Source organism: Anser cygnoides, chromosome 3 (genome assembly GCF_040182565.1).
Source record: "Anser cygnoides isolate HZ-2024a breed goose chromosome 3, Taihu_goose_T2T_genome, whole genome shotgun sequence".
In the NCBI taxonomy this organism is placed as follows: Eukaryota; Metazoa; Chordata; class Aves; order Anseriformes; family Anatidae; genus Anser; species Anser cygnoides.
Window position 1 is genome coordinate 47,066,238 of NC_089875.1, and position 26,582 is coordinate 47,092,819.

At 38.2% G+C, this 26,582-nt stretch overlaps 1 protein-coding gene across 3 annotated transcripts; it reads left to right on the forward strand.

Moving 5' to 3' along the window:
• Window positions 1-530: 530 nt before the first annotated feature.
• Window positions 531-26,240, forward strand: RNASET2 (ribonuclease T2). Of its 3 annotated transcripts, none has more exons than XM_013186780.3 (11): window positions 531-647; window positions 771-994; window positions 4,677-4,781; window positions 7,228-7,294; window positions 12,749-12,804; window positions 13,724-13,781; window positions 14,674-14,744; window positions 19,077-19,190; window positions 21,320-21,365; window positions 21,575-21,649; window positions 23,536-26,240. In XM_013186780.3, the coding sequence occupies exons 3-11, from the start codon at window positions 4,693-4,695 to the stop codon at window positions 23,725-23,727; spliced, it is 768 nt and encodes a 255-aa protein (XP_013042234.1). In that variant the 5' UTR covers window positions 531-647; window positions 771-994; window positions 4,677-4,692; the 3' UTR covers window positions 23,728-26,240. The 3 variants fall into 3 exon arrangements, with proteins under 3 accessions (XP_013042234.1, XP_047923825.1, XP_013042232.1); XM_048067868.2 differs by having other exon boundaries at window positions 564-657; window positions 12,752-12,804; XM_013186778.3 differs by having other exon boundaries at window positions 565-657.
• The last annotated feature ends 342 nt before the right edge of the window (window positions 26,241-26,582 follow it).

Sequence of the window (26,582 nt, forward strand, 5' to 3'; positions counted from 1 at the left end):
ACAAAGACTGTAATTATTTTGTTCAAAACAACTGCTGTTTTGCTTGTGGAAGTAGATCTGCCCACATATTTCTCAAGCGTATTCACGGAGGACGGTTGCGACATATCCCCCGTAGCTCAAAAGTACACAATAGGCATTAACGATCGCACATGGCATTTACGATTCACGCATCACCAGAGAGACGGGTGTTTGCTGTGTGGTTTGCCACAGCAAAGAAGCCAGCCAAGTCTTGTCTGGGATCCTTGTGATCGCTGCCTTGGGCTCCCTCTCCCTGGGAAGCGGCCCGTTGTTTCCAAACCCGACTGCCGGCGTTTCCAGCCTCCCCCGGCATTTTGAGGAAGCACAGCTACGTGCCAGCGTCCCTTAGCTCCCCTCACCCGCGGCTTGAGCACACTTAGGGCACGCAGCGGCCTCGCACGGCCTGAGGACCCCTCCCCGGGACACCCCGGCCCAGCAGCGCCCTGCCTCGGCCGCCTGGAGGCCAGGCGGTGACTCCCGGCCATAGCGGGCGGAAGCTCGATCCCCGGCGGGGAGGCGGGCATGGCCTCGGCCTCGGCCTCCTCCGGGGCGGGCGGCCCGGGTGCGCTCCGCCCTCAGCCTCCGGGGCCAGGAGGAGGAGGTGGAGGAGGGGGTGGACACGAACACTTGTCAGTTTTGGTATCCTCTTGTCACTTGCAGTCATCTCTCTGAGGTGTTGGCTGTGCTGCCTTCTTTGCAGAAATGTCTCTGTATTAAAATGTGATTTTTTTATTTTTTATTTTTCCCCACAGGAAAAAAAGTTCCAACGCCGCGCCCGAAGTGGAGCAGCGTGCGGGTTAATGTGCGAGCAGAGCACACGTGCAGCCTTGCTCGAGACTTCCCCAGGAAGTCAGCGGAGCTGCTGAGCGCAGCACCGAGCTCGCCCCAGGCTCCTTCCAAAGCCCTCCTGCCCCAGCTCTGCTTTGTGAGAGACGTGGCGAGAAATTTCTGCTAAAGAGCTGCAGTGACAGTGGACGTGAGTATTGCGTTTGGAAATCTTTAAAGTGCTTTTCTAGTTACTTAGAGGTTAGACTTGGAAAGAGGGGGTAGCCAGGAGAGGTAATGTAAAAACTGCTAGACCTGAGAGCATTGCTAGAAATAAATTAGTGCTTCTGACACAGGGTTTAGTAACATGGCTGTCTAACTTGTTGCGGCAGAGGTAGCGTGTGTTCCCCTGCTTGAGATGGCACCACACCTGGGTGCTCCTTTTTGCACTGCTAGCTGCCAGGTAGCTTGAGCTGCCCTGTGCTCTCTAGCCACTGCTGCCGACATCAAGCAGCCTGTGAACTATGCTGTTAGCGATGTAAGTCCTCTCACAAATGCCTAAGTGCTCTTCTGCAGCCTCTTTTCTGTTCTCTGAGTCTATATGCCTGAACTAAATGTAAACCAGGAAACTTTACATGACCTTTATTGGTCAAGCTAGTTGTTAAAAGCCAAAACGAAAGTAAGGGAGTAGAATAAAGTTAATTGCTGACATCCAAAAGAAGCATGTGCTATGTCAACAGTCTCTTCAACGTGCTGTATTAGAATTTAAACAGTAGTAAACATGTTAAAGATCCTGTCAGTATTTATTACAAAAGCAAGTTCTGCCAAGTCCTTGTTAAGTCTGGGCAGGTAATTTTGACATCAGCACTGAGCAATGTTTGTATAGCTGAAAGTGGGCTCATCCTGACAGTTACAAACACACACAGTAGTGCTCTGCATTAGTATCCAGACACAGTAAACCAAGAATCATCCTGAAGCTGTTCTTATTACTTGGGTTTTTATCTATAGGGAAAATGAGTCAATAGACTAAAGTTTCAAGTAGTGACTTTGTGCTTCTGTGCATGTTTCATTTTTAAGTAGTAGGTTCTCCTAATTACAATCTTTTGGAATATTATGACTTCTTATAATGAACTTTCATAATAAAAAATTCATGTTTCCTCTTATTAACATATCTTATGCTAATTACACACCAAATTATACACCTTTTTTTTTTTTCTTGTACGTGTGGAATTAGAAATCTGGTGTAATTTACTAAACAAAAGTAAATTTCCACTAAAACATGAACACGATTCATACATCTTAGTTGTTAATACAGTTTTAATTTGAATGTGTATTTCCTCAGGCCTGTGTCCTTTGGGTGCTTTTCAGGTGAGACTGACACTTTTACCCTCCCACCATCAGTTTCACAGACTGATAAAAGATGAACTCAAGTAAATTGCTTAGTCTGTCATGATGATGTCACCATAGCTCCACTGTTTTCTTCCTAGTTTCCACTAGGGTCTTCCAAACTAAAACCTCAGCATGTATTGCTTATCAGTGGAAAATGTCCTTATATAAAAGTTTAGAGGCTGTTAGAACTATTTGCTGTCCCTATTGTCCTTATGCTCCAGTTTCAGGGGGCAAAGCAATATGCAGAATAAACATTATTCCATTGATCAGATAACAGCGTTTTCTGAAGCCCTCAATCAAGCTGTTATTTGACCAAATGAAGGGCTTAAATGAAAAAGTAGATTATTGCCTTTATGCTTTTTTGCAACTTTGTCTCTGGAAAAAGTCCATTTCTTTGTGCCTGCCTGCCCTGTTAAGTCATACCAGTTTGCAAAAGAAGTGTCATAATGCTTGCTAGCTTTTCTTTCACAATCTACTTCCTGAAAATGTTTGTTTTTTCTCCCAGACCCTTCTACAGTGTAGCCTTTCTGATGATGCTGTGTAACATTATTGTCTTTACTTGGTACTCTGAGCTGTCTGAAGAAATGTGATTTTGGAGGCAGGGCAGAATCTTATGTGAAGACTCCTTATGTCTCTCAATGTTTTAACTTGGCTAGGTGGTTTATCATGCAGAAAGATTAGTCTTGCTTGCTTGATTATCGAATGAAAAGAACAGTAGGTGAAATCATAAACAGGTCTATAAAGCTCAATATCACTTTATTAATTCCTGCTGTTCATGTGGTGAGACTCAAATTCACTTTAAATGCAGAACTCCTAAGGAGATTGAATACCCTGCAGTTAATTGCTTACTTGTGATTTTTTTTTGTGTGTGTGTGTACAGTAAGTGAATATAACACATCTTATATGACAGAAGTGGTTTTGTTTTGGCTATTTATCAAAATTTAGTTTTACATTATTAATCACTTTTGTATATATACGACATAGCACACAGTAAGTTTTATGATTTTTTTGTGCTCATTCTCAGCTCATTAGTGAAAATCCTGCATCTCTCTCTCTGTCTCTTTCTGAAACTAGATTAGAAAAAGTTGTCAGGTAAGGTTTGTTTAGTGATATTGTATGTTAAAGTAGGCCAGACTGTTTACCTTGATAATATATATATATCCATCACAAATTTATAGAAAAATTAACATTTGAAAGAAATAAATAGCTTAATGGCTGCAATTCCTTCACAATTTGGCAAAAATTCGTAATAAATCTGTCTGGTTAACTTAGACAATTATTGCCCCAACCCCGCACCAGTATTGAATTTTTGACACATTTTGCAAGCCGGGAGTCCATCTCCTGTGTAGATGAGCTCTGCCACAGATGTTTTGCAGAACTGCAGGTGTCAGGCTCATAACTTGGTCCAGAGCCGCATGATAATGGTGGAGAAATGGACTCTTGCTTATAAACAGCTGTGGATTAGAATTGCACCGAATTTCCTAAAGTTAGCTGTTATGGCTGAATCAGCACTGTCTTTACTGCTGTCAAAATGGGCTTTTTTTGGCCATTATAAGAGGGGATTAATTTTAAAACCTTCATGAAAAAAGGGATATCAATTGTGTAGTGAGTGGTGTTGGAACAGGGCATAGGCTATACACAGGGTATCTGTGTGTACTGCAGTCTGTGGGGCTGTCAAAATGAGGAAGTTGGAAAGTAGGTTTGGTAAGGCGTTAAAAATGGCATGTAAATATGTACTTGTGCTCCTATTTCTGGCATCTAAGAGGCAGCATTTGAAATGCTGTGATGTATTTGTACAGTAGGCATTTGTGGTTTTTAGACTTGTGCTGAGTGAAAGTTGCCTGTTGGTGAAAGTTAAGGTGGTTTTCTGTTTGTTTGCTTTTTTCCCCTGATTTCCAGGGTTCACAAGGTGATAGGTAGACCAGTCAAGTGCCTGTTTTTGTAGAGGCTTTTACAGGTTTATAACAAGAACTGGCACCAATTCGTTTTTAGCAGCATTTTTTTTTTAAACATCAGTTTAGTAGCTGACTTGCATTTAGAGCGAATTTCATCCTTAGACATCATAGTTTAGTTCTAGTGGGTTTCTAATGTCAGCCTTGGTCAATCCAACATGAATGTTCAATGTTGACTTCAAAGTTTCTTTAATGAGTCACTCCTAGCACGTGAACTGACCACAAGTATAGTCTTACATTACCCTAAAGTATAGTTGTGTGGAAAATGTATGCATCTTTGTTTATTGGAGAGGGGTTCTTCTGAGACCAAAAACCAAACCAACCAAAGAAAAACCCTCAAAGCTGATCTCACCTATTAGTTTATGAAAGTTAGAATATAAAAACTGGAAAATCAGGCATAGCCTTGAAAGAGATCCTCATTTTAATCATTCCTGTAAATGTAGAGTTGATATTGCCTGCTTTTTCTGATATACTTCTGTTTTTCTGTGTTTCTACACTTGCAATTAAGAACATTGGATAAGTAAAAGATTTCTTTTAAATACTTTTTTACAGCTATCTGATTAACAAAATGAAGCCTGCTAAGCTGCACTATTGGATTTTGGGTTGTGTTTCTATGGCCTTATGTTGTTGGTGTACTTCAGATAAATTCCTTCAGAGGTAAGACATGATTAAAAAAAGAAACCTCTAATAGTTACTTCTTAAAGGCAGAACATTATAGTTTAACTTCTAATGTGTAAATTTTCTTGCTTTACTATGTGCTATTTTTGATGTGTTATGCTTTTCTTAGAAGACTGGTAAAGTGATTCACATACGTTAGCTGGGGGAGTGGAGGGCATGCCTAGAAGGAGAGCTTATTAAAAAAAGGTGAAAAAAGAGGGAAACTTAAATTACAATTGCTAAACTTAAAAGCTTCACAGTTTTGCTTTAGATAAGTTGTTTAAACTTGCAATGTAATGGTGACAAAAAAGAGAACTAACTCTGGGACCAGTAAAAACTGCAATCACTCCTATGGGATGAATTGCACCAACTGTATACTTCTGCTTGTTTGTTTGGACTTTTTTCTTTTTGCATGCTGTTTTCTCAGTTCCATTAATTTTAAATTCTTTTTCATACAGCATCCCAGCTAGGGCTAGGTGTGCAGCCTTTTGGTTGTTGCCGCACTTGGCAAAATCTGGGCTCAGATGTTGACTTGTTGGTGACTTAGACACTGTCCTGAGGTTTCTCAAAATCACAGGACTTGAGCTATGGCTTGGCCATGGTGGCAACAGTGGCAGCTCTGAATAGAGGCACAGTGCTGAACTGCATGGTGCCCGGGTAACTTGTGTTGAAAACAAAGGGAGACATTCCTGATGTGTTTAAAATGGCTTTCCTTGGAAAGCCTTTCTAGTACTAAGCTTAAGTTTCTAAAAATTACATTTTTTAATAACCTAAATCAATTTTCTGATCTATCATTAGCCAAAAAAGGCTGATTTCTCATTTTAGGAGAACTTGTTTTGGCATGCTCATCATTGTGGAAATTCACCTACAATTTCAAATATAGGTGAAAGATAGTATTTTTCTAAGCAAGGAAATTAAGTGCTCTACAATATTAGGGAATTCTTGTATTCAGGCTTCCACAGCAAAAACAGTTTCCACAGTAAAAAACAGTGAGAAGCATTAATAGCTTTCATTGTGACTATGCCTGATTTGTTCTAGACCTATTTGGCTAAATTGTTTAGAAAACACAAATGCATGTGAATATTTAAGAATAAACATGACCGTTACAAACTAGCAAAACCAGAAGGAAAAAAAAAAGGAACTGATGTAACATGAGAATATCCCTACTCCTTCAAGTTGAGAAATAGCTTTCTCATACAACTTTTTTTTTTTTAATACAAACTCCAGCAGGCACAAACAAGGAGACATGGCTACTGGCTTCCAGAGAATAATTATTTTGACACTTCTGCACATAGTGCTGTCAGTTTGAACAAGTCGCAGTTTTGCTGTTCTTTTTTTTTTTTTTTCACCTGTTGTTTAATTTAGTTACTTAATGTGGTTGCTTTATAGCATCTGTTTTAATGCATCTGTTGTAGTGTCTGAAGCAACAGGTTTTTATCCACTTCCAGTTTATCCAGAATGTCTGCTTGGAATTGTTGGAAAAAGAAGATGCTTCTGTAGAAGCGTTGAAGATACTTTTTAAAGTGTCACTTTAAACAAATCACACATCACTTTTTAAACAAAATTTGTAAACTTTTTTTCTTGTGTAGGAATAAGATAGTACTTATGCCTCTGTGAATTATAGATCTCTTTATCCTAAAAGGCTTTGAAGCACAAGTGCTTTTGTAAAATATGGGAAATTCCTTCTTTATTTCTTAGGTATGGTCTTATAGGCTGTGTCACAGTTTCATAATTTTTTTAATACTTGAAAATTAGTTAATTTATGTTAAGCATTTAAAAATGCAGTGTTTGTCTGTAAAATAATGAATTAAGCATTTCTGAGGTTTATGGTTGTTACTTTTTTTTATTCTGATTTTTTATTTTTATTTTTAATTTTTCAAATTTTTTTGTCTGAAAGGTTGATGATGCTTGCCAGATCAAATTATATCTCCTGTAGTGTTAGTTGCATTGTTTGTGCTTGACTGGAGTCTTTCATTTCAGAAGAGTTCTTACAGTTCCAAGAATGCTGTATACTTTCTTTTTAGCTAATGCATACATCAAGCAGAATTAGAAAATTCTTAATATCCTAAGAAAATATCTGTTGTTGTTGTTGTTAAAGCTTGCCGGTAGGCACCTTCCTAAATATAAAACAGAACACCACATTTTTTTTCATATCTTAAGAAGTAGGAAGCATATGGAGATACGATGCCAGATATGGAATTTGTTTAACAATGAGGGGGTATTAGCAGGTTTCTAAATATGCTGTTTCTATGTGATCTGTTATAGTTTGGTCCTGCACTGTTGGGAGTTCTATTGCAATAGAAGCTGTAAACAGAACCAGCCAGCTAAAGGCAATGTGTTATCCTATATATATATATAGGGGATATATAGTAGACATTGTGCTGCTAACTGGAGGTGTTGTTCTTTTCAAAATACTTGAGAAAAAAAAAATATTTTCTTCCTCCAGTGACAGCCACCCTCATACCTGGAAGAAGCTTTATCTTGCTCATCATTGGCCAGTGACTGTATGTAAGGTGAGATTTTTGTGTTTCATTCTCTTTTATCCTGTCAAAGGGAGCCTTGGACAATAAGTGTTTGAAAAGAGAGTAAATAAAGCCCCTTAAGCATTTAGTCTTGTTTATACACCTATATCTTTATAAAAGGTTTGACTGATCTTGGTGCAACTTTTGTAACTTTCTGAGTTTTTCTCTACTGTAGCTGTAAAGAGAGAATCATGGCATGCTATAACTATAATAGTCAATGTGGGACATACTGTACTCTGTCTTAATTGTTACATGTTTTTTCATCTCTCATTAGTCCTAGACTTTTACCAGACTCTGTAAGCAAACTTGCATGCCTCGTTTGACTGAAGACAGCAGATTAGTATTTAAACTGTCTGCTGCACAACAAGGTTTAGTTTTATAATGTTGGCTTCAAAGTTTTAATGATAACGCATCAAATACGGATTTGGTCTGGAAAAAGAGAGTGCTGTAAAGCTGTGGGTGTCTTGGAGCATTTCTGTGTTTGGGGGTGGGAATGAAAAATGAACCTGACCTCCCAATATATGTCTTTCAAGAACATAAATAAGAATTGTAATTTTATGCACCTTTTGCTATTAAATACCTATTACCATCTGGTAAATAGAACATTTTTTTAATGCAGGAAATCTTTGAAGGCCTCTTCTTATATAGTTGAATTAAAATATGCTGTACTTCAAAGTGGAAGATGTAATCAGATTTACTGACACAAGGATTAAGTACTCAGAGGGTAATACAGAAGCTTTAGTCTCAGTCAAATGGTTTTGGAGCCAAAAAGGTCCCACTTCTGGGACATTTAGGTTTATTTATTACAATAGTAGAGTCTTTTTTTTTAATGCTCTAGGTACTTTTAAATTTCTCATTCCTATTTCTGGAACTACATATAAAAGCAGTAGCAGCAAAACTTATATAATGCCAGAAACTTCTGTGGAGAAAAGGATGTGCTTTACACTAGTTAAACGTATAGGGGAGATAACAATATGAAAGCTCTGCATTTAACTGAGACCAAGGAGTGGCCAGTGTTCTGGTTTATGTTTGTTTGCTCTTTTTTTGAGGTGGGTCAGAGGGAGACCTGATGCACTTTGTGTCTGATTTTTTTTTTCTTTTTTTCTTTTGCTTAACAAACATCACTGTAACTAACTTCAGGCAGAGGTGTTGGTCTTCTGGAATATGTAGCACCTGGCTTGAGTGGGCATTCAGAGTCAGTAGAAATTCAAACCCTCTGCGTGAGTGAATGAGATGCAGAGTCATGAAGAGTGAGAAAAACAATCAGTTTGGGCACTATGTGTGGGCTGCTACTCTTAATTCTAGGGTACTGCTGTTGGTAAATTGGCAAATAACCTGTATTTACTTACAGTGAAATTGCAGTGAATAATTGAGGATATTAAGCTTCAGAAAATGTAGGCTTTCTTACACATTATGTTAATTCCTTCTGATTTTCTGACAGAAGCATCCCAAAGGAGGGAAGAAAAAATGAAATTAAAATCGTGTGAAGTGACTTTTTGCCCAGTTTCACTTCCCTGAGTCATACGAAGACATGGAGTTCCAATTCTACTATCAGCTTTCTTTTTGTTAAGCTATGTATTAACTTAGAGGGGTTCCCAAATTCTGCTGTTTCTTTTTTTTTTTTCCTTAAAAAAAGTATATAGGTTCTTCAGCATCTTCAGTGTATTTATGTATGATTGCTATTTTATTTCAGTGAGGAAATATTTTTAATATCATTCTTCAGTTTAAAACTGTTGACATGATATCAAAAGGAAAAACAGTATCTGGGTGAAGGAAACTGCATAATGCATTATATCACTTAATGTTTACAAAAAGCTTTGTTACACGACTTTGTGCAAGTACTTAGTAGTTTATGCTTCCTGTGTAAAGGAACCTGGTTACAGACTGGGAACTTCACTTCATACTGTATTCTTGATAGGTTTGTGGATGACCTGCATCTTAACTCCTCTTTTGTTTGTATATCTGTGTGCATCAAAAAGCGTTTAAGGTTTTCAGAGTCCTGAAAGGCCTTTTTTTAAAATTTAGTGGACACATTTCAGCATGCTAGAAACTTGAGACTGTACATCTCTCGGCTCTTCCTGTGCTTTAAGCTGTATGCAATTGTGTTCAACTGGTGTGTTTTTTAATACTGAGTGTGATCTGCACAATTAAACTGGAAAGTACAGGTTTTAGAAAAAAACTGTGGTAAGTTCAAACTTAGACTTTTCAGTCCCAAATGAGTGTGAATCCTGTTAGGTGGAAGTAGGAGCAAGTCAAGGGCAGCCAGAGGGATTTTTTCCTCACCTATTATGGAGTTATGAAGATCTTTAATTCAAGAACTTAGAGAAATGTTATGATTACAGCTTTTGTTTCTTGGAGACTGTAAAAAGAGAAGATCTTTTCTGGGTGTTCCCTTGTGAAATGGGGCAAATCTGATGCAAGTGTGTATGCTATTCAGTTCCTGCTGTGGTGAGAATGGGAAGGATTATGAAGAAATGGGTACTAAACCCTGTTGTGATCTTTTTGCAATATATATGTGCTGATTAAATGAAAGAATCAAAGAAAGGACAACAGAATAAGCTGGTGAACAGAGCCACCTGAATTCAAGTTTGAATGTAGTGTTAAGCAGCAGATTAATTTTTTCATGAGATAAAAGATTTTCCTAATTCCAGTCTCTGGAAATAGTTGTGTAGCAAAGACTTAAGGAAGAATAAAACCACTATTTTTCTTTTTTTTTTTCCTTTTTTTTCTGATAAAAAATAGTTGCATAATATAGAAAGAATTAAAGGGAGTAAGGGGGATGGCAGTTCAGTGTTGTGATCAAGCATTAGATCAAAAACTTTCTCAGGTAAAACGATCCCTTTATCTCTGTGTATGCTTGTATATAAAACTGCCTCTGAAGTGAGTCAAGCACTAGACATGCTATTTTGGAACAGAAGAGAAAACGTTTTCCTAAATACCAGTGTAACTCCGAAGATAACTCTTAATCTACGCCTCCAACTTCTATGTGAATAATGTCTGGTATAGTTGTTTGTGCGGGTCTCTGCTACGTGCTGTAAGGATAAACACACAAAAGGATTTTGTGTGTTATCTCATGCTGGAGAAAAACATCCTACAAAAAGTAAATGTGTTTTGTTTCCCTCCTCCCAATCGTTTTTTTAAAACAATCTTCTAAATTCAGTCCTTTCATTGACAGTTTTCAGTGGCCCTTCCATGTCGGCCATCTTGGCTCCAGCGCTTCCTCGCAGCATGGCGGTGCTGCAGAGGCCCACTGCTGCTTGTCTCAGTGTTACCGGCCACATAGTTAGCTAGGGTGGGTCTGGTTGTCTAATTATTTTAAAACAAGAGAAGACAATGTTCCTTTTTCCAATTAACCTGATCTGGAAGAGTTTCTGAGGTCCAGTGCCTGCTTGTAAATACATGTTTGTAACTCCGTTTCAAGTTGGCAGCTGCCTGAGTTTGAAACGATCCCTCAGCAGTCAGTATATGGTAAACAGGAAGGCTAACACGAAGTGTTTTGCAGACGTAGCAGGGATACCCAGCTTCTCAGGATGATGTTTGCTTATTTTACAATATTGGTTTAAAGGAAACGTTGGAAAAATACCATGGCTAGAACTGGAAAGGAAGATGAATGAATGAAGCTGGCCAAAATGCTGTGTGTGACCTTCTGTGTCACAGGTGGCACTGACTGTATGGTGCTGCCAGCCTGCAGCATAACACCAACAATATCATGAAATGTGTAGAAAAAATAGCTAACTGGGTTAATGCTGCAATAGGGTAGAGCTGATTCCTGGCGTCCCACAGACCTAAAGCTAAAAGGACACTAGTTCTTTGTTCAATTCTACCCAGTGTTTATGTGCCAACTGGCTTGAGGAGGCTTTTACCCACTGGAAACAGGCTGGTGACTTCTAGTGTCATGCCACTGAGCTTTTCAGAGTCAGTGCAGGGTCCTATCTGATCTTTAGGGAGACTTTAAGATGTTGGCAGTCTAATCACATTTTGACCATTTAGCTTTCCTTCTGACTACAGAATATATTGTTTCAGATTGGAACCAAAATGGGTCCTGGGTCTCAGTCTAAACCCTGATTGAGTAAACTGCCTTAAATTTAAAATGCTGTGGGGTTTCCTTTAGCTTGAATGGGAACTGCGGTAAAAGATTGGGTAAGAAGCACAACTGCACTGTTCTTGTTCCCACCCTGGTTGCACAAGCCGATTATCTGGCAGGCTGTTTTTCAGGGCGTGATTAGCCACTGGCTATAGATTTACTGTATTTTGGGCTGGATAGCTGCAGTCTTTCAGCTCCAGAAAGCTTGTGTCGTTACAAGAGCGGTATCGTTTAGATGCTTCCAAAGTGTGTTTGCTGAAAACCTGTCAGGAATAAACGCTGTTGCTGGGTTTAATTGCTTCTATTTGTTGGTGGCAGGAGGGAAGAGGAAGGAAATGGGCACAGAACATGAAAGTCTTGCAGATGCTGCAGTTTTGCAGCCACTGGTTTGTGGCATGCATAAGGCAATTAGTGAGATTACAGGTCTCTCTGCACTTGTCTATACTGCTCTTGTTCCAGCATCGCATAAAAGGCATTGTAGCGTAATTAAGGCAGGATATGTGATGCAAGCTAAAAAGGAAAGCAATTATTTTGGGGAAGGAAAGTATCAAGAGGCTGTTATTTAATGGAGAAAAGTGTTTACTGAAAAGAGCCCTAATTACTAAGCAGGGTAATCAAGGAAAATACAGTAATGTTATTCTGTGATGTTTGAATGTAGACATTTTTGTTTGTCTGTTGAGGAATATGTATTCTGCTCTAAACAAGAGTTAACGTTTAGGCTATTTCTCCTGCATTATCTGAAGTTTTGGCTGGGGGTATTGTTGGCAGGAATGTATATGTTCTTTCCTCCTCTTTCTCCCTTTCCTTGTCCCTCAAGTCAAAACACTTTAATGTACTCTTTGTATTTTTTTTTTTTTCTATTTTTAATATAAGACCAAAAGTACTCTTGGACACTTAAAGCGTGCTTGTCCAATATTATAGCTTATTTTGATTTTTTTTTTAAATTTTATTTTAATGGTTCTGCACTCCTTGAAAAGATCCAGTGATGAGAAAAATACTTAGAATTGCCACCTAGAATATAAGATAAATGTAGAATTACCTCTATTCATTTAGCATGGATCAGACTACTTCCTATTAGCTCAGAACCTGTCCTTTGTCTTCTTTTCGTAACTGCCCATTCAGGATCCCCCCCTGGTGTTCACTTAATCTGCTTCAAAACTTTAGTGCTTGCTGGTGTCAGCTAAGCAACACAATTCATAACAGGTTCAAGTAACTGGAGTTCACCTGAACTGGTCTGTGCAAGCAAAAACTCTCATGTCTTACTAGTGCTTTGGGCCACCAGTGAATGAGCTTTTATTTTCCCTCTAAACCATCATCCCTGGACACACATAACAAATATTCTATATTTTTGTTTTCCACAGCAGAATGCTAATGATTGTCAAGATCCGCCGGAATACTGGACAATTCATGGACTGTGGTATGATTGTAGATTGTTTTTTATTTCAACCTGGAAACGCTGAAATTTAAGTTTCATATAGGGATGTTTAGTGATGTTTTTGAAGTGCTCAATCTATCTGTTTAATCTTATAATTGCTTCAAACAAAAGCCTTTGTTTTTCTGGAAATCCAAAGTCTATGTTTTGATATAAAACTATTGTGCACTCTTGTATATCCCATGATTCACTGAGCTACTAAAATCTTCTTGTCACATGAGCATTTTGTTTATACAACTCTTTATAACATCACTGATGTTCTCAAACAGAAAGGGAAGTATGGTTTCCCCTCTTTCTTTTTCTTTCTGAGTACACAGGATTTGTTAATGTCTCACGAGTGCCTGTGCCTTTAAGTACCTTAACTCAGCACAAATATTGTAAAAGTACACAAAAACCAAATTTGTTTCAAAGGAATCAACTACCTGGAATTATTGTCCATGGCAGCAATTTGAAAGTTTTCATGAGAAACATAGGGAAAATTCAGGACGGGAGGTTGGTAAGCTGTATGTCCTGGAAAGGTGAACAGCATTATATATAGATTTCCAGTGACTTTCTGGTGGTACTTGCAGAATCGTCACTTGGTGCAGTGGTTGGGAAGGTCAGTGTCATCAGTGACATGTGCAAGACTCTTCCATATCATTACTCCCCCTGTGCACTGTTTACAGAGGGTGATGGGTTGAAAGGCCTTAGAGCTTCTATATGGGAAAAGGTTTAGCTATAACTTATATAATGATTAGTATTTTTTTACTTATAAAACACTGTAGATGCTGATGGATTACTTGCATATTTAAATCAAATTTAAAGCTATAATCTTGCATATTTAAGATTCAGGCTAGTAATATGTTGTTCTTACTGTTAGTGACTTGGAAAACATCTTTTTTTCACTTCTGTTTTGCTTTTCTAGGCCTGACAAAAGTGAAGAATGTAATAGGACATGGCATTTCAATGTCACAGAGATTAAGGTATTTATTTTAAAACAAGAAACCAAAAAAAGTCATACCAAGCAGAACTGAGTGGCATTACTTTTGCACTTCCTATGTGCAAAATCTGTAGCTCATAATATATTGCTGTTAATGTAGTTTGCTGAGAGGTATGTTCTTTCAAGGAGTCAAAAAAGGCATTAGGTGCTTCTGGTATGAATTGAAATTGCAGTGCTTGTGTTCATTAGTGGCTATTCATACTCCATTTTGCAGACATGTGATTTGTCTTGTTCAGCTACTTCTTCCTTACCAAAAAGTCTAGAGAACATAGGCACAGCTCTCCAGTGGTAACAAGTACCTGTGAAAAAATGTACAGTCATTTTGTGTTCGCTGTTCCATTTTCCACTGGAAAGTCAGAACACAGAAAATAAGACAGAGTTTCTGTGTGTCTTCTCCAGTGGCAATAGTCCTCTCTCTTTTTTTTTTTTAAAAAAGAAAGGTTATTTATTAAAAATATCTATGTTTAATTTGCAGAATTGCACAGAATGGTTGAGGTTGGAGGGGGGCTCTGGAGGCCATGAGGTTCCACCCCCTCATGTAAGCGGGGATGGGAGACTTGAGTCTACAGCTATGAAAAGCTCCGTGATTGAACAATTTCTGCAGGAACAGTAGAAGGAAAATTTTACTTCAAGGCAGTGTGTCAGTATTAATATATTCAGATAGTCACATCTACCTGTCACCACCACCAACAGCATTTTCAGAGTACTGGGGAAAAGGACCTCTCTTATTTTTCTGCAAGTAAATGTTTCTTTTGGGGCTATTGAAAGACAAGGCTTCAGTTTTAGAAAATTTATCAATACATGTAGATTGTGTATAAAATAGTTTTTCAGCTGCAGGTAAGTTTTTATTGATAAATTACTTGTGTTATTTTTAGGATCTTATGCCAGACATGAGACGCTATTGGCCAGATGTAATTCATTCATCTTTGAATCGTACCCATTTCTGGTGAGTACAAACAACATTAAAAAGTATTTTGGATATTATTTTACCAAAAAAGCCAATCTGAATTAGTAATTCTTCAGGTAAGATGTTATGCATGAGAAGCAGCATCCAGGAAGACACTGAAAGTGATACATCTTCACACGTTCTTTTTTTTTTTTCTTAAAGTTTTTTTGCTATAGCACCTGCAAAATGCATACTGTTGAAGAAGGGGCTATGGCAGCAATTTTGGAGAAGTGGAACTTGGTGAAAGAGAGAGAGAGAATGTGTTTGTTCTCTTTGTCCCCAGGGAGGAGAAGCAGCTGCTGCTAACACATTTAAATCTGCATAGCAGTTGTGCTCTAGGGATGTAAAAACCCGCTGCAAGAGCAGCTCTCAGGCCTCGTCCTAGCTGCCTTCACTGTGTTGCCTGGCTTTGAGAGACCTTTTCTTTTGGACTTTCACACAGAGGAAGGAATGGGCAAATAGGATTCATTGTATGGTCCTAGCCATTTCCCTACAGACTTTCCTCTTCTTTATTTTCCTAGCAGCCTAAATCAGATCAAATGGGAATTTGTTTAGTGATCAACCTGCTTGGCTTATAGGAAAGATTTATACCTCTCCTGACAACAGTTTTCCTTCTTTACTATGTTTCTCTTTACTTCTAAATCATCAGACACTTGGACTGAAGAGCAGTATGAGTATTATATGAGTTTGCACAGGCTTCAGTTTGAATTGCCTGTGATTTTAGTTTATAATAATGCACTCAATATAATCTGCTCTTCCAGATCTACTGTGAAAGCAGTAACATCAGGTAAGATGTAGAGTGTATAGCTTTAAATGCTGCTGCCTCTAGCTGTCTTAGCTCTAAGTGCCTCTGGGGCTTTCCTTTGGATTGGAGGACTGTTTCCTCCCTGTGTCACTAAGGAAGAATTTTGAAGGGAATGGGTGTTAATTTTAGTCTTGTCCTTGTTCTACAGAAGATCCGTGTCCTCCAAGTCCTAAACTGGTCTTACAAGTGTCTTATGGCAGTCTGAACTTGTAAATGTCAAAAGTGGTAATCTCTCTTTCTCTTTGCACTATTCCAAGGAGAGCATGACTGCCTCTTTCAGTGATATCACAAGTTTATGCCAATTTAAACTGTTCCTGGAATAAGAACAAGAAAATGTATCCTAAATCTAGCACCTCCCATGCCCTGAACACCTACCTGTTCATGAAAACAAGTGCATACCAGTCCTTGTTTTACTAACAGAGATACTTTGGTAGACAGTAGGTATAAACAGATACAAAGCCTTTTTCGTTTCAGTTCAAGGCTAGCAAACAGAACTTATTTCAATACCTGGAAACGTCACTAGTATAAAAGTGATAGAAAAGTTAGATTAGAACACCATAACCAATATTTTGATTGACAGAGTAATTCACTCCCTTTCAGTACAGTGACAAGTGCACTATAACTGGCAGTTCTAATTGCAGATTTTGTAAATGCAAGCTTTTAAGTTTTTAAGCTAGTTGAAAGCTAATAAAGTCCTGTTGTACACCTTAATTCAGTTAAAATATTTACTTCAAGTTTTTTTAAAAACATGTTTATCTCTAGTGTTAAACAAAGCCCCCCCCCCCCCCCAAAAAAAAAAAAAAAGGAAGGACCAATATGGCAGAAAAGAGAATCTGAAAGTAAATCTGATTGATTTTCATTGTTGTACACTGAAGGCACCTCAGTTAAATAAAGAACATAAGCAGTGACAAGCAAAATGGATGTTGGATATCTCAGTGTATCACATCAGGGTTTTTCCATGACTGCTGTAATTTCATAGTATATTTCTTCATGTGTCTATCTCTAACTGGAGTTCTGGCTTAAAGGAGGAGATAAGGGTTCTTCATGGGTATTGAAAAATGGTTGTGGGTGCCTCTGTAAAGATAATTGCTCATCTCTGTTCATCTTGTGAACTGTGGCAATTGCCACCCAAGAATTTGAACTGGACAGGGTTGAATTGCTTATAACAGGATAGAGGGGTATGGGTGCTTTGGATCTCAAAATTTACTAACTGAAATTGGTTGTAAACTGTTACACATACATCTGAAATATTTTGTGGGCAGCACTTGCAGACCTTTGTTCCTATCCCAAGGAAGCAGTTTTCAAGCTGGGTTGTTTTCTACAGCCCTTGGATCCATCTGATGTGCTTCCAGCTTTGTCTACCGTATCTCCATGACTTTGAGCTTGGGGGAACTCTGTCCTTGTTGTACATAAGAAGCAGCAAAATCTCTTCTGAGGTTTAGCATTTTTTCCACACAAATGAGTTCTACTATTTCATTCCTTTGCATTTCTGCAGCCCCTTAAGATGTCATTTGTAGGATTTAGCTTCCAGGTATGCAAGTGTAGCGTTTATTCTTAAGAGCATTGTCAAGAAAATTATGGAGAAGGACAAATTACGTAGTGGCACCCAATCTAACGCTGCAACCTTCACTCCTGTGTGCTTGCCAAAGTACTTGTGTCCTATGAGGAGGAAAAAATGTCACGAAGTTCTTGTAACATATACACTCTGTTACTGCCTAGCTTATAATTATGAAGAGTTACAGAAGGGGGGCTGGTCTTCGTGACTACAAGAGGCTATGTTCTGCATATGAGTTAAGGCTCAAGTAAAATGACCTTGTCAGTTGCAGCCTACATGAAGGATAATGTCTCAGTGAATAGCACTGAGACATAAATTCTTTCAATTTCTAAACAAACTGTTTATTATTCCCTGTTACCCACAACTCCTTCATTTCCTACCTGCTTCAGTTTGTATTTAAGTGGAAGAGGTGAAGGTGAAATTTCGTATGCCTGTGCTCGAGCGGTCAGAATTAGCTATATCTGCGTCACTTTGTTTTTCCACGTTGCTGTGCTGCAAAAAAATCAAGTAACAATGTGAAAAGAAATGTTATCTTAAAGTTGCTGTAATTGTTTTATAGTGACTCTAAACTCTCTCTCCAGTCTGGAACACTCAAAAGACTGATTCAAAAACTTGGGCCCAGTGTGTCCTTGGCTTGCTGCAGCCGATGAAGCACAGGCACTGTCTGTGGGTAGCTCTGTGCCTTTCTATTAAGCATCCCCACAGCCCCATGGCCTGGCCCCTGTGACCAGTGCAAACTGGACCAAACCATTCCAACAGCAGCTTCATGTTAGCAACGATATGCTTCTTGAGCACCATCAGATCTTCGGCCCTCTATTTCTGCCTTCTTTCTGGAAACAGCAGGACATTTAAATTCACATACCACTGACAGACTGTAAAAGACAGTCACAACACTTTACCATAAGGTTTACACACATGCATAAATACATATTTTTCTGAAGAAAAATAGGCATCCTACGTGCAAATCCTTGCCTCCAGCTTATTGCTGCTCCAGTAGCTATTTGGATTTGACTGTTGTCTGCCTCTGGTCCAAACCAGCTTCTCAGCCAATATCTCTTGCCAAGTTTACCTGAAATAGCTTCAATTTCTTTTTAAAAAAAAAGTCTCTTCTGTCATCAGTAATTTCAAGTCCCTTGTTGGGAAACCTGCTCTTTGACCCATGTGAAGTGGACTTCTGCAGGTGGTAAGCAATTCACTTAATGTGCAGTCAAGTTAAGTGTAACAACCAAGATGAGAACACTCAACTAGGCTGAATCTGGGAACTTGGAGTTAAAATCTTCTCTCCTGTCTCAAATTCCTTGACACTACAAGTTTATTTATGCATTCTCTGTTTGGAAGTAGCATACGAATTTCTCTAGATCCAAGCATAACTTAGTCAAAGTGTTTTTATTCCTTAAGAAGAATCTAATTATTATGAATGGACAATTCAAAGGCAGATCTTCAAGTGAAAAAAAATTGTCCTTGTGCTTCTCTGCCATTCCATGAGGTACTAAGACATCATAAGGTCAGGGAATGCTCTGGTAGTGCTAGGGTTTGTGATTAGATGGTAAATATTTGTGCACATCTGCTGAACCGACACTTATTTAATACAAGTGGCTCATGAAAACTTAAAAAACAAAATAAACAAAAACTGGTGGTCTTACTAAAAATATACTGTTTAGTCTTTCAATAAACTTAAGAATTGATACAAATGTATTTTGAATTTAACATTTTTTGTCCTGTTTGAGTTTGTCTTCCTTCAAATTACAGGAATTGTTTTCTTTTGCATTCTATTCCGTGCTGTAATTCAAATGGTAGGAGTGATGGTTTTTGTTCTTTTTTTTTTGTGCGTGAGCAGTATTTTTTGTGTGCAATATCATACTTCTTACATAAACCCTTTAAGATTCTTGACTTTAAGATTTAAGATTTACCAAGGTTCTTGATATCTGCAAATAATGTTATCTGAAACCTGAATTTTGCTTACTTCCTATAGGAAACATGAATGGGAGAAACATGGGACTTGTGCAGCCACACTTGAGGTCCTCAATTCTCAAAAGAAATACTTTGGTAAAACCCTGGAGCTCTACCAGCATGTTGATCTTAATGGGTATGTTAGTGAACTCTGTGGTCTGCTCTTACTTCAAATAGTTTATAAAAGTTTAAAATCTAACAAGAAATGAGTATAATCATCTCATGGCAGAGGGGAAATCAGTCTTAGTGTAAATTATTTCTGGTACTGGAATTCAGAGGAGATGTTGTCTACTTTGAGAAGAATGTCTCTGGTCACTTCAGAGTCTGTTAAGGCAGCAGAGTGCTTCACAGAAACCTTTTAGACAATGTAAGCCAGAACATTCTGAGAAGCTGTATCAGCTATATCTCACTACCAAAAGCTACGGTACCTGTAGACTTCTAAACCAAGCGTTGAGACTCTCAGACCTCTGAGTCATACTGATGCCTAACACTCAACCGTGTTTAGAAAAAGCAGTGTTCTGCTCAGAGGGAAGGACAAGCTGCAGGCAAAATTGTGCAGAACATCCTGGGAAGGGGCTGAGAGCTAGCAGCAAGAGAGGATGTCCCAAAGGGCAATGTGTCCAAGCACTGTATGTACACAACGTGGCTGCCAATGAATGTCAAAAGTGCAGAGTCCTTTCCTGATAAATGCTTGGTGTGGGTGGGAAAGGGTTCGACTCAGATTTGTTGACCAATATTTTTTTTTGTGTGTGTGTGTGTAAAAAGACAGTATCTGAGAGAGGAGAAAAGTTGTCCTTTTGTATCTAGAAATGTATATTTAAAAAAATAAAATTTAAAAAAAAAAAGTTCATGTTCTGTCAGTGTCTTGTCCAAGCAGTCTGTTTAACAGTCTCATTCATATGCACAAAGAAAATGTCTTTCTTCCATCCCCCTCCTGTTTTTGCAGGTGTCTTGTAAAACTTAATCACATTTTTCTAGACACAGTGCTTAAGAGCACGTCATATGTAGTGTTAAAATTAATAATGTCTGATAAGTCAGTTGCCTAAGTAGCGGTGATGGTGTGATTAAAACATTTTACAGATGGCACAGTGACCGATTATGTGACTCTGTAGCAGCGTGTGTAATGAAAAATAATAGAGACTGAAGCATCTTGAGGCTAATTGCTCATAGCATATTCTGCATTGTAAAAATGAACATAATTAATTTAATCTTCACTGAAAAGAGTAAAGACTGCTAATGTTCTCATTGTGCTTCATTTATACTTTTATGAGAAAAAGTAGTGTTAGAGTGATTAAAACTTTCCAAATAAGAATTTATTAAAAAGAGGATGTCTTACAGGCTCCTGTAAGAATGACAGAACATCATCTCTTTTATTGGCCTGCTCATATGCAGTGTCAAATGACTTTCATAAACAGGTAGACCTTTAGACGATTGGATTAAATTTCTCCAGTGCAGAACTTGATCTTGGAAGGGCTGAGCATTATTAGCACTTACGGATTAAATCCTGAGAGATGCTGAACATTCCCAGTTATTACTGAAGAAGCTGGGACTTGAATACTGAGAACCTGTTGGGTCCTGAGTCTTTTTAGAAGTCCACGCTTTAAGTTGTTCTCAGGAATGAATCTAAAGGAAGGGGTATATAAGCTACAAGATACTGAGAGTTACCTTGTTTCTGTTATGTGAACAACCTTTCTAATAAAAAACATCCTTACAAAGTAATTTTGGAAATGTATCTGTCCTGACCTTGATGTTGATCCTTGTGGCACATGCCTCTCTCTGTGTGCTGTGCGCCTGCTGTCCCAGGAAGCCCTCCCTGCATTAGAACATGACGGTGTGTCAAGTGGCCTCACAAATCTGCCTCAGATCCCTCACAGGGGTCAGAGCACGGGGGTATGGCTTGGGGCAGGGGAAAGGAGACAGTTAAACTATATGCCCTGCCTGGCACTCAACAGAGCAATATGAAGATCCAGCAAATGACAGTAGCATAGTCCTTTCCCCTAGCTGTCTCTGAAAACTCAACTCTTCCAGCTCCTTCAACTAAGGTAGGGGAGAGGGTTTGTGCTGACCCTGCTAAGTTGGGTGGGCAGTGGCCTTTCAGAAAAGGAAACCTTCCCTTGGCCTGGCGGAGTATGAAGGAGAAGTTTCTTTTGCTTCCTCTTATTGTAATGCTTGCCAGGTTCTCATTAAGATTATTCATTTACCTTATGGTTATGAAGCTATATTTGCATATAGGAACCATGAAAATGTGTTCTATCTTTGTTTCAGTTATCTCCAGAAAGCTGGGATAAAGCCAAGCAGTACATATTACCAGGTAAGAAGCAATCTTTTATATGAAACAAGATCACATGTTCTTCTTTCAGCATAAGTTAATTAATTTCTAGAGAGTAAATGATCTTAATTTTTTAATTGCTTTTTTTTAAGTCGTGCTTTTCTAAAACTTTTTGCAAAATTAGAAATGTGAGACCTGTTGGAAGATGTGCTAGTGACTTAATAAATTATACAAGCTTTTTCATTTTTCAGATGACTGCCATAAAAGAAGTTCTTACAAAATTTTATGGTGTAACACCAAAGATCCAATGTCTTCCTCCAGAAGAGGTAAAAACAAACACACGCTTTACCACTTTCAAACAAATAAACACTTCCTATGAAAAAAACAAAAATAGTGAAAAATCTGCAGCACAGTCTGGGTGTTCCTTTTGGGTGCCGCTCCTTAGAGATCAGATATTGCTCAATTCTTAGAATTGAGTTCACAAAAATATTGCCTACATGCTAACACCATGAATTTAAGCTTATGTTGAGCTGTAGCCTTTTCTTAACACAGAAATATTGTTAATGGAGGAACTATCCATTCTTTATGTAACAGCTTTGCTGTTAGGATAGGTACCCATAAAGTAGGAGCTCTGGGCTTTAGAGCCCTATTTGCCTTAAAAGATTTGAACCCTCATCTCTTGCGTGAATGCTGTAACCATCATGCTAGAAGTGAACTGTAGTTGAGTACTTCCTGCTTCTGCTAAAGCTTACTTGCTGTATAGCAAATTACTAGAACCAACAAGAATGAGCTGAAAGGAGCCCATACACAGACAGCAAGTTTACGAAAACTTGCCAAGATACAGTTCCTGTTGGAGTTTAATAGCTCTTGTGTTGTCAGCTCATTTGCTTTAGTAGTGCTCTGAGGTTTTTGTACTCAGATGTCACTTCACATGAAAAAGAATTCAAGGATAAAATTATTTTAAAATGTATTTTTAAGTTGCTCTAAGCAGCAAAAATAATGAGTTGAATGTGGTTTGAACCCTCACCCACCTCTTGATGTTGAAGAAATACAGAGCTAACACAACCCCCAGTTTCTATCTCTGTTCACTGTAGTTCTGCCATTGTTTTTAGTACAATAGGGATACTGCTCATGTTATGTGACAGCAATTTACAGCTTGGATCTCCTGTGGTTAACAGTTGAAGCTAATGGGTAGTAGAAAGGACAGAGGACACCCCAGGTGTTTAAAGGTAGCCCTTTCTAGAGACCCAAAGTTATCAATGCAGTGTTCTTAAGCTTTTTAAAACAAAAAGCCCAAACTAAAATAAATTTTTAAAAGAGTACATTTTTTATTTTATATCTTATGTTCATAGTGGTTTCAAAATTAGTTTTTCTTTTGTTTTTTTTTTTTTTTTCCATATGCACTTTATTATACGAATGCATTCCCTGGGGCTTTTCTTATAATCTCCTTTCCTATATGAAAGATTTTCATGCCTTACTTCCTTCTTTCCAGTCAATATTTTTTTCTCTACTCTGTTCTGAAGTCCAGAAATTACATTTCTGCTAATTTTGGCAGCCTACTTCTGTGTTCTATTCAGTAAAAAACTATTATAAAAACAAGTTTTTCTCTTTTTTTGGTGAACTTCCTTTGCTTCAATTCCCATTCTTCTGAAAAAATTGATGAAAGATGAATTTTGGGTCAGACGTATCCTTTAATATTTACAGAATTCAAACAGAGCTCCTCTCTAAGATGAACAGCTTCTGTGTACTAGACAAATTTGGTAAATGCTAAGATAATGCCCTGTCCCCGGAGGTGTTCAAGACCAGGTTGGATGAAGTCCTGGGCAACCTGATCCTAGTGGGTGGCATCCCTGCCCATGGCAGGGGGGTTGGAACTAGATGATCTTTAAGGTCCCTTCCAACCCGAGCCATTCTGTCATTCTATGATAATCTGTTGCAGCATTTCATAATGAGGCTTACTAGTTAAGCAGATTCCCCAAACTGTTACTGAATTATGGTGATGGAATGTGTTTTCTTGTTTGCTTGCTCCTTAAAGAAAAGTATGCGCTATAAGCTGTTTGAAGCAGATACCTGTAATACCTGTCCCCTTCACATTTTTCAAGAGGTAACTGTACAAACAAGCACTACTGTATGCAATAGACAGGCAGTATATCTGAAGAAGTGGTTTATTGTCTTCTCCACAATAAGCTGATCTCGTTCCTCATGTTTCTAGGGTGAAAAAGCACAAACAATTGGTCAGATTGAATTCTGCTTCACCAAGGAATTGCAGCTGAGAAACTGCACAGAGCCAAAGGGTGAATCCAACAGACTGCAGACCGACTTGCAGCTTGGAACTCGAGAGTTGTCTGTCTGCAGTGACACTCTTCCAGTCTATTATCCTTCACAGGTCCAACATCGCAAATGAAGCCACAAGAATTCGAAAAACTTTTAAAACAAAACAAATCAACAACAACAACAACAAATCCCTTGAACAGTATACCTTGGAAAACAGTCTTGACTTAGCAATATTAAAAAAACCTGTCTATTTCAGGATGCTGTGAGGATTTTTGCTGGAGAAAAAAAAAATCTTTTGCCATTAAAGAAGGAGGGTCTGTATTGTAGTATCAGTTACATAGGCTGAAGTCTTGAATTGTTGCTCTGATATTGATGGGATCAGTATCTCATTTATAGCTCAGCCTGGACTTTTTGGCTCATTTTTAATTTGAATAACTGTTCAAACGAGAGATGTGACTTCTTAGTTTCATATGCAGTTAAGTCTGCTACTTTAGCCACTTCTGTTTTATGCCAGTGAGTGAGAGCAATTAAGTCATTCTTTGTTTTGAAAGGATGTTTATCAGCTTGAGATGAGATGACAATTTCTTGAGAAGAAAATATTGTAGATCAGAAGAACTTGAGACCTATCTGAAGATCCTTTCACAGACAATACCCACTGTCATGTGTAAATTTGCCTTCTAGAAGTTCTAAGTAAAGACCACATCCTTTGAAGCATTAAACCTTTCCTCACCCAGAGATCGCAAAGGACCAAAGATGACAACCTTTACATAACTCCTTAGTGAATGAAATAGCATTCACCGTGTCTTGGCTTCTCTGCCAAAAGGACCCCCAGAAGCCTCTAGTTGCAGCCTTGCCTATTCTTAGATTGACTTTGTTACAGTGACTTCATACAATCGTGAAGAATGACAGATCTTAAGTTACTGCTAGTATAGGAAAATAATGTTAGACCCTAGAAACACATTATTCTAATTTTTTTATAGTATTTGAACATTTAACATTCCCACAGAAGTGCATGCCCAAACTTTTATTTGAAAATGAGATTGTCGCAAAATCACTTGGCTCCAATAAACCGCTTTTTGTAGGTAAGCAGTAAACATTACAGGAATTTCAGTGAAAAGTACAAATGTTAGCAGTAGTGTTTTTCTGTCCATTAACAGTTGATAACAAGCCACAAAGTTGGATGTTTCCAAATAAGACCAGATTTGGATAATATCCTCTACACAGTGCTGTGTTGATGCAAGTGTCTCAAATTGTCTTTCAAAAGAAAATTATGGCTCAAAGAAGCACCTGTTAGAAAAATATAACTAAAAACGTCAAATGCAGTGTTAAGAACATATTTATCATATCTTTTTGGTTTAGAAACCATTCACATTTACTCCCAATTTGACTGCCCGTCTCTTTCATTTAAGGCTCAATTACTTTGCCCTTCCAGAATGCTGTCATTTTTTCAAGTTCTCACTTTAGAAACATGGATTTAAAAAAAAAAAAAAGTAATAAATATGTTTTGCACTCTATTGTGTCTACATTTCAGTAAAGTGGGGGTGTCTCTTTCAAAATGTCTTCCTTCCTGAGAGCAGGAGTATAACTAATGTAACCGATTTGAGGTATGCTATACAGCCTTTAAAGTTGCTCTTTCCCCTTCCACCATTAGGGTCTTACTGGAAGTACTAGAAATTGACCTTTGTCATCAAAACTGGAATTCTGAAGGGAAAAGGCTAAGGATGCAACATGGTATTTGCTATATCAAGGAATAAATTTACTGCTGTTTTAAATATGTTAGTATTCTTGGCTGAACTGGTTTCAAGTGCTGTTTGATTGTATTAAATCTGAGATAGAAGTGTTTTTTTCAGTGATTTTTGGATGGTCATACTAAGATTCATACTTACGTCGTGCTGTTGACTGTATCTGCATAGTGCCTACTGAATTCAGTGAGAACTTTGCATGCATTCAGAGCACAAAAGTTTATTCAAAGACCAGAAATAATCTACTGCTTATCAGTAATTTTTGGACATTTCACTGACATTCCCTGAAACAGTCAGGAAAGGTATGTTACCTTCTGGAAATGCTGTGGTGATTCAATAGTTTCTCAGGGATTGACGTTAATAATTATGCGTAATATTCTGATAATAAGAACAGCAGACAGCTGTGCAGACAGTACTTTCTAAAATTCCCATATATGTATATGTTTGTGTATGTATTGTGTATGATAACGTGTTTGCAACTGTACTGGCTCTGGCTGGGATGTAGTTAACTTTCCCTGCAGCAGTCCCTGCAGTGCTGTGCTCTGCACCTGTAGCTAGAACAGCACTGGTATCACACCAGTGTTGTGTCTGCTGCTGAGCAGTGCTGGCACCGCATCAGGACTCTCCCTAACTCCCCTAGGGGTGGGCAAAGATGTGAGAAAAGAAACATCACCAGGGCAGCTGACCTAAACCAACCAAAAGGATATTCCATACCATATGGTGTCACACTCAGCATTTTTTGTCACACTCCTCCTCTTTTTCCACCTTTTATTGCTTTTTATAGCAATAGAGACCCAATACAGCAATGAAGGACACCACTAGAGGGTTGCTTTTTTCAAGGATTGTGTTTAAGAAATTGTTAATGCTCAAAAGCTAATAAAAGATGAATACAAAATCACAATGAGTTCAGTTAAAGTAAATTCTTCCATTTCTGTTTCAGCATTACCAAGGTTCCCATTGCTGCATTTGTGATTCTGTGCAGGGCTTTATTCTTATGTTGTTGATACTGCCATGTGTCACGGTACTGATCTAGCACACTAAGGTACAGGACAGTATCAGGACACTACATAGGAAGTTAGCCCTAGAAGGCTGGGATTGCTATGCTTAGTTACTGTCTCTGAAACCAGTAGTCAGCTGTTTGTGTGTACTACTGATTGCAGTCAGTAATGAATAACATGAGTATGGGTTTTGTTGATACTACAGTTTTAAATACCCACAGTAACAAATGTTACTAGAATTGCTG

Coding starts and splice junctions, on each gene's coding strand:
- RNASET2 (XM_013186780.3), top strand. CDS start 4,693: ATGAAGCCTGCTAAGCTGCACTATTGGATTTTGGGTTGTGTTTCTATG. Junction 14,745..19,076: donor TTGAATCGTACCCATTTCTG/GTGAGTACAAAC, acceptor TACTTCCTATAG/GAAACATGAATGGGAGAAAC. Junction 21,366..21,574: donor CAAGCAGTACATATTACCAG/GTAAGAAGCAAT, acceptor TTCATTTTTCAG/ATGACTGCCATAAAAGAAGT.